Source organism: Brassica oleracea, chromosome C4 (assembly GCF_000695525.1).
Source record: "Brassica oleracea var. oleracea cultivar TO1000 chromosome C4, BOL, whole genome shotgun sequence".
Taxonomy (NCBI): domain Eukaryota; kingdom Viridiplantae; phylum Streptophyta; class Magnoliopsida; order Brassicales; family Brassicaceae; genus Brassica; species Brassica oleracea.
The window spans coordinates 27443685-27451963 of NC_027751.1; the positions used below are offsets into that span (position 1 = coordinate 27443685).

The 8279-nt window shown below is 34.0% G+C and overlaps 1 protein-coding gene and 1 long non-coding RNA gene across 3 annotated transcripts; one reads left to right on the forward strand and one right to left on the reverse strand.

Annotated features, from left to right (window-relative positions):
- The first annotated feature begins 287 nt into the window (after nt 1–287).
- Nucleotides 288–3534, forward strand: LOC106340334. The gene is made up of 6 exons (XM_013779218.1): nt 288–626; nt 805–925; nt 1003–1058; nt 1486–2703; nt 2803–2929; nt 3007–3534. The coding sequence occupies exons 2-6, from the start codon at nt 817–819 to the stop codon at nt 3498–3500; spliced, it is 2004 nt and encodes a 667-aa protein (XP_013634672.1). The 5' UTR covers nt 288–626; nt 805–816; the 3' UTR covers nt 3501–3534.
- A 3271-nt stretch (nt 3535–6805) lies between these two features.
- LOC106339876 lies at nt 6806–8008 on the reverse strand. Of its 2 annotated transcripts, none has more exons than XR_001269247.1 (3): nt 7930–8008; nt 7567–7770; nt 6806–7478 (listed from the first exon to the last, which is right to left on the reverse strand). It is a non-coding gene; the product is annotated as an uncharacterized LOC106339876 (long non-coding RNA). The 2 variants fall into 2 exon arrangements; XR_001269246.1 differs by having other exon boundaries at nt 7567–7656; nt 7771–8003.
- Between the last annotated feature and the right edge of the window lie 271 nt (nt 8009–8279).

The window sequence follows — 8279 nt, forward strand, 5'->3', positions numbered from 1 at the left end:
AAACGACATTATAGTATTTGGTAGACACTGCACTGTTTACTATAAAGCTGTTTGCCTTTATTTCATGTTCTTCACAGAAAAATCAAACGTTATGACCTTTTTAAAAAATTTGTGTGTTCAAAATGCATTTATGTTTGAAACTAGAAAGTTCAAATTGCAACAACGTATACATACACATTGACTTATTGGAGTCATATCACAATGTTGACTTCATTGGATGCTACGAACATTATTAAAACACGAAAGCCAAGTCGTTATAGCTCCATAGATGATGCCACTCTCTATAAACACAGAAGCCAAGTCGTTATAATAGAGAAAAGATTTGCCTTTTGTGTGTAGAGAAAAAAAGCTAAACTTTTCAAAACTATCTCTGTCTATATATCTTTGCAACGGCTATCACTCTCTCTCGTCAGTTCAATTCATACTCCTGTGTATCTCTTTTGCTGCTTCTCTATACTTGTTTTAGCTCTCTACCAAACTCAAATGCCCAAAACCCTTAATCTCAAATCTGTATGATCTTATCTCATGATCTGATCCACTTCGCAAAAATCTCAGATCTTCTCTGATTTGAACTTTACACTTAATGGGGATTCATAAGTAAAAGGCGAGGACTTTAGCTTCGTGAGGTAAACAGATTTCAATTGATTCTTTTATCACTATCATTCAGCTAATTCAATGGGTGGTTTCATTACATTATTGCTTCACAAAGTCTGGTCCTTTTTCGTGTTTGTTGCTGTCTTGACGGGATCCAGCTTTTTGTAATTGATGAATTCCTCTAAGATTCAGTTGTTGTTACCTTTATAGGTGAAAAACAAAATGGACATTGTTGAGAGAAAACGACCAAGAGGAGCGTTTCTAAATCTGTTTGATTGGCCTGGCAAATCAAGGAAGAAGCTTTTCTCATCCAACACATCTCAAATCTCTGGTATGACACTTCACCCTTTTGTTTTCTGTATACAGAACTCATTTTGTAATCTAAAGTTTCTTGTTTTAAAACTGAAGATTCAAAGCAAGCAAAGGAGAATGTTCCAAACCAATCAATTACACAACATTCTCTTGTAAGCCTTTTGCTCTCAAATCTCTATACTATCTTCCTTGTTCTCTGCAATGTTTTTGTGGTTGTGTAAGTTTAGTCAATGACATGAACTAATTCTGTTTTCTGTTTCAATAGTTGCAAGCCTTTTGCTCTCAATACTATTTTCCTTGTTTTATGCAATGTTTTGTGTGTGTGTGTATTAGTCTAGTGAATGACATGAACAGATTGTGTGACCTGTTTCAACAGTTGTAAGCCTTTTGCTCTCAATACTACTCTCCTTGTTTTTAGTGAATGACATGAACTGATTGTGTGATCTGTTTCAACAGTTGTAAGCCTTTTGCTCTCAATACTATATTCCTTGTTTTATGCAAAGTTTTTGTGGTTGTGTTAGTTTAGTGAATGACATGAACTGATTATGTTATACCCTCTTGTGTTAACTGTTTCAACAGTTTGAGGTTGATCAGACAGTAAAGAACTCAACTTTCAATCCAAGAAGCGACTCCAGCTGTTGTGCATCTTCTGTAACTAGTGATGTTGGAAATGTAGCTAGAGCACCGAGTGTGGTAGCAAGGCTCATGGGTTTAGAGTGTTTACCACTACCAAACGTTATGGAACGTCCTGATACTGATCCATACTTTCTCAGATCCTCTCGGCAAACAAACACTTCTGATCATCAGAGTGACGTTTCGTTGGACCATTTGGATTCAAGAACCAGTAAAGGGCCACGTAAGAGGATGATTGAGAGGTTTCAAACTGAAACCATGCCTCCAAGAACCGCTAAACCGATCTCTGTCACTCACAGTAAGCTCTTGTCTCCTATAAGGAACCCTGGGTTTGTTCCATCTAGGAACCCTGCATGTGTAATGGAAGCTGCTTCAAGGATGATAGAGCCAAGTCCCCGGATGATGGCAAGGACACGTGTGGTTCCGTCATCTGATTCTTCTTCTCCGGTTCCTTTAAGGATCAGAGACTTGAAGGAGAAACTAGAAGCTGCTGCACAGAAAGCTTCAGCTTCAGGCCCTCAAATTTTTAATGATAATAAGAAAACTAAAGCTTTGGGGAAAAACAGTTTAACAACATCCTCAAGTGGAAACAAAAGGAGCCAAAAGGAGAAAGGAGAAGCTAAGAGCCGTGCAGTGAAAAGCCAGAATGGTCTCAAAGGATCTTCCTTAAGCGCAGGGAAGAAGAATGTGCTTAAGCAGAATCACCAGAAGCAAAACTGCAAAGACAATCATCAGCAAAGTAAGAAAGCAATGAACAAAGTTGTAAACAAGAGTCTTCCTCGAAGCAAGAAACCGCGAAATGGGGTGCAAGAAGCTGGAATCAAAAGGGGTGAGAAGTTGATGAAATGCAACGTTTCCATTGATGATCAGAAAAGGGAAAAGGATGTGATTTCTTTCACTTTCTCTTCTTCAATGAAAGGTTTATCATCTCAGTCACAAGGAACCAAACAAGATGCAGACTCTGCTGTTAAGTTCAATGTAATAGGTGGTGATTCATTAAATGCGCTTCTGGAGCAAAAGCTCAGGGAACTGACCTCGAAGATTGAATCATCTAGCCTAATCCAAGAAGAGTCTTTAAAATCCATTTCTAGTTCTAGCTTGATCCAAGAAGAGAGTGAATCTGTTTCTGACTGCACTTCATTCTATAAAAACCAGATATGTCAGGTTAGTGTCCATAAAATGTTGCTTCAATATTCAATTATATTTCTAATGGTTTTTAATCTTACCAATCTCTGACAAAATCTTGTTTTTTGTTCCTTAAAGAAGAAGAAGATGATGCAGGGAGAAGAAGAACATGACGTTAGCAGCATCAGCACTCTTGCAGAAGCTAATGATGTCACACTCTCCTGCAATACGAGTTTCTCGGACTGCAGACAAGACAGTGAAAATGGTATGTCTTTGTCAGTTTATGTCTTGATTTTCTCCCTTTTCAATGGCTTAAGCTAAGTGTTGTTGTATTTTTTTCAGGCATGAGAGAGAGTTCACCAGATCAAGAAGTCACTTGGGTTTCATCAACAGTGAATTGGGAGTTTGAGTACATAACCGAGATTCTCAACTCTAGCCAGCTCATGTTTCAAGACTTGGCCTCAGGGACAACTACTAGTGAAGTATTATTACCCTCAAGCCTCTTTGATGAAATGGAATGCTCTCGGGGAGCTGTAACGTCAATGAAGATGGAAAGAAAGGCGCTTTTCGACTGTGTGAACCAATGGTTAGCAGTGAAGTTTGAAAGGATGTTAGTTGGAACCTGCAAAGGGATGATGTTGTTGTTGTCGGAACATAGAGATTTGTTGGCTGAAGAAGTGAACAGGGAAGTCAAAGGGTTGGAGAAGATGAGAGAGATGATGATAGACGAGCTTGTGGATCATGACATGAGCTGTTTTGAAGGGAGATGGGTTGGTTATGAGAGAGAGATGTTTGAGGAAGGCATTGATATAGAAGGAGAGATAGTTTCTACTTAGGTTGATGATTTAGTTAGTGATCTTTTCTCTATTGGCTTTCTTAAACGGTTCTGGTAGGTTTTTAAAAATTTAGTTAACTAATTTCGGTTCTGTTAATATATATTTGATTCACAATTTTTATTCATGTGTGATTTTTTTAAAAATGGATCTAATTGACATATTCCTAGAATTTCATGTTACATTTAATCTATAATCTTATCATTTAAATTTTGGATCTATCAGAAATTTTTATTTAGCTATCAATAATAATTAGATTTATAGATAGTATAAATTAAATAGATATAATTTAATGTTGTAATACTATACCTCCATATGTTAATTATTTAAATATTTTTCGATGCTAACTTTTAAAATTATAAAGATTTTTTTTTTTTAAATAACAAAAATCATATTATCTAACAATTATTAATCTTTACTACCTTAAACCAATGAAAACAAATTTTAAACTACATAGTTTATTTTAAAAATTAAACAAAAACTAAATGTTTAATTATTTACTCGATAATATAAATCTATGAAGCGAAAAGTTTAATTTTCTAAAAACTTTCTAAATTTGTGAAATGTTACAATATTTTTGAATATGACAATAAAACAATATTTTACTAATCTTTATATATATAGTTACGATTTTAATAATAAAATAATAATCCAAAAATATATATAGAAGAAGATACAAATACATGTGAAAGTTTGAAACAATCTATTCAATGAAAAAATATACAGTTAACTTATTATGTTTTAAAAATTGATAGAGACATATATATTATAATATATACCAATTTAACATTGAAAACAAAATGTTTATATAAAAATACTAGGGTCGGTCCGCGCTTCGCGCGAAATGTTTGCTTCAATTGGTTGAGGCGAAACTATTTGTGTTGTCTAAGTTGTTGGATAAATTGTTTGCATGAAACTAGATGTCCTGGAATTTTGGCATATATATCATTGTCCTTTTAAGGTTGCGATGCTTGATTCACTTAAAAATTTTTGCGTCTAGCAATTTGTAGGTTTGATTGAATTTGTTAGTTGGTTTGGAGGAAGTTATTTGAATAGTTCTTTACATGGTTATATATAGGCATGTTTCTTTTTTTTTACTCGGCGAATTATTGGACAATGATGCCATAATTATAAATCTGTGTTATTTGCTTGAAATTACATTTTGGATATATGATTTTTATTGTATGTAATTTGAATTTCACTAATAGTGGAGGTGACAATCAACACGAACTTTTAATTTGAATTTCATAGACTTCTATATATTTATTGTTTGATAACTTTTAAGCTTATCAATTAAATCTTTCTCATACAGGTTATAGATGCTACGTGTCGACTGACTTAATTACGGATTTAGGTTAGTTTCAACACGATAAAATATTGGTTTTCACCCTAGTGGTGATTAGGTTGCGTGTTTTTGGATAATTTAGGAAAATTTAAGTAAAAGACCGTTTTTAGTTATTTTGGATTAAATATCAGATATTTTAAATATTTTAGATATATATTATTTGGGTAATTCAATTCTTTTGGTTAACTGAAATAATTTAAAAACATTTATGATAAAATAACATTCGGGTAATTGGTTTGTTTCGTGCATTTCAGTTAATAAGTAGTGTTTTAAAAATAATGGGTAATTTTAAAACTAATCACAATTAATAATTTTAGGTATATTAACTATACTTTAAATTCTCGAGAACCCATTCGGTTTTCGGTTTGGTTCCGTTTTTTTCATTTTTTTTTATTTTGTCTACTCTACAAACATATGAACCATTTGGTTATTTGTAAAATTTGTTCCGGTTTCAGTTTGGTTTAAGAAACAATGTTAGGAATAGACTAATGTTCAATAAAATATTGGTTCCAATTTGGTTCCGGGTTTTCGGATAATTTCTGATTATTCGGATAATAAATGAGTTTTTAGTTATTTTGGATTAAATATCATGTAATTCAGATAGATTTGGATATAAATTATTTGGTTAATTTAGTTCTTTCGGCGATTTGGATAATTTTAAAATATTTTGGATAAAAAAAGTTATGGTAATTCTTTTTTTTTTTCTGGTTGTGAGTGTATAAGTAGTATTTTAAAAAACAAATTGGTAATTTGAAAACTAAAAATATTTGGTAATTTTCTTGGTTCGGATTCGGTTTGAGGGTTTTCGCTTCCATATATATGTGAACCGTTTGGTTTTTTGTGTAATCAATTCGAAGTTGAATTCATTTTTTTTTCTGTTTTGGTTTGGTTATCAGTTAATACTAAAATAAATTAATACTAAGTAAGGATAATTACTGTTCGATTTATTTTGTGTAATTTTATATCTTAAATTTTTACACTGCTGATTTTCTTATATTCTTTTTAAGAATATAAGAACCAATTCTTTATATTCATCTACTACCTTTTGTGAATTTCTCCAGAACTTTGATCATAGCTTTTAAATTCTCGAATTGCTATTTAAGCAATGCCTTTGTCCATGTCACTCATCCACCAGAGTTGTTTATTCAATATCTATTACCTTGTGTAAATCTTCTAAGTCTCGGATCATACTTTTTGATCGCTTGATTCCAACTCAAGTTAGCCTTTTTTCCGTTGAACTTAAATACCTGTTTTTTTAGCATCCTCATCTTTGATCTTTTGCCTCTTTTTCAAGTATTGAATCTTAGACTTTGACTGTTTGAGTTGCAACCCAAGTTGTGATTTACGTCTCTGCAACTCACTCACTTATTTTGATACATCTTTTATATTATGCGTTGTTCCCAAGAAGTGCTCCATGTCTCTGAAGCTCAACGGCCAGTTTTGCTTAGTCATATTTTTCCATTTGTCTTTGTTCTGAAACCTGAGTCTAGCATTTTTTTTGTTTGAATTACGGCTCAAACTGTGATTTTTTCTTCTGGGATTCTGTTGCTTGATTAACTTAGGAAAGAGAGTAAGAGAAGTTTTTATAAATAATCGATAACTCTGGAGTACATCACGTAAGAGTTTCGATTGTGGTGCCTTAAAACTGTTTCAATTGTTGAGAGCTCATAAGAAAACTGAAACATGAAGTCTTTGAGTCTATGTGACTTTTTCAGATCTGGAAGATATTAGCACAATAATAATGCATAATACTGAGAAGACAAAATAATAGTTTTAACTGGTGTTAACGTTCAGTTTTTTTTATCAATAGTAATCAAACTCTCTCCTTTCAGAGTGTACAGTTATTTCGTAGGAAAAAATAAAAGTAACACTATATTGGATTTAAAAATGGAGATACGAAGCAATTGTAGTTTTTAATTTGCCATTACCCACATATCTAGAATATGAGAACCAACACGTGAATGGAATAAAAGATGTATATTATTTATGGAAGAAGAAGCGAACATGGTTCATATATCATAATTAAACTTGATGGAGTAAACTAAACATGGTAGAAAAGTCATAAAACTTGAAGAAAAAATATCATAACGTCAAAGATGGTTCAAGTAAATATTAGGGTCTTCAGTTCCATCACTTAAGCAACTAATCCGTGCGTGCTTTTTAGTGCATTTCCTGCTGCTGGAACCAGTCGTTCCTCTGCATTGCTTCCGTCAGAAGTGGGCTGCTCTGCAGCGGCTGTTGGATCCGATGCACCAGGGTGGTTTGAGAGGTTGTCGCCACCTCCGGTGATCTGAACAGTAGCTGTTTTTTCACCATCTGAGAAGTTGCAGTTGATACATGTGGCAGAAGGCATATCACCTCCAAGATAGTTGTGCTTTCCTGTTTAAATGAAAACGTTAAAGCTTCATGCCAATAAAGAGGTGTGATTTCTCTCATTAATTGTGCTTCCAAAGGCTGTTTCAAATCAGAATCTTTTTTTTCTCCTGCAGCTCCAAAGATTGTTTCCTTACAGATTCCACCACCAACTCCATCATCTCTTTGTATTATTTCCACTGAAGTGAGAAGTCTAGAATCCCAGGAGCGGTCTCTGTCACCTGACTCAAGAACGGTCTACTAAATCCTCGTCCAACATCACACTAAGTTCAGTCCCATCAAACAAAAACAGTAAAAAACTTAGAAATCAAGAGAGACCAAACACTATGGCTCTAGGAGTAAGAGACTTACTGATGTTCAAGATCTTCGGTTCGCAACGACCGACACTGGATCCTGCTCCGGCGTAACTCGTGTTGGTGATGACTCCGGTTTGATGTTGATCTAGATAATACGTTATGTTAAAACGAAGCAAAAAAAAAAAAATCAAAACTTCAAGACTGACTAAGGAAGAAGAAGAAGCGATAAAGTCTGATGAAAAAAGAGAGTTTCCTTTACCTATACTGAGAGAGAAGAAGATAGAAAGGTAATCAACCAACTTTTCTCATTCAAAAGAGGTTCAATAAAGATATGAACACAATAGCTTGATAATTTAAGTTAAAACGCTGGAATAATTTTAATGATCATGAGTTTAAAGAACGTAATAAGTCGCCACACCCATCAACTTGCCAAAGCTTTTCACGTTCCTCGCCTTCCAAGACCGGAGAAGTCGTACCTCAACTGTGAAAGAACACTGGCAAGCATTCAGATCAGCAAGAAGAACAAAAGAGTTAGCCATTAGACTGCGATTAACTTTTTGGGAATATCACGAATTGTGAGAATGATGTTTAAGGGATGAAGGCTTACCTTGTTGGTGTCGAAAACGGTTGCGACGAAATTAATGTCCAAATCTCCGAAAAGAAAACGTAGAAATCTTCTTCGACAAATACTTTTTCAAAATAGATTCTTCTTTACGAAAAGCTTTGCAGAGGAAACGCGAGTCATCGGACAAGAGCTCGAAAAGGATT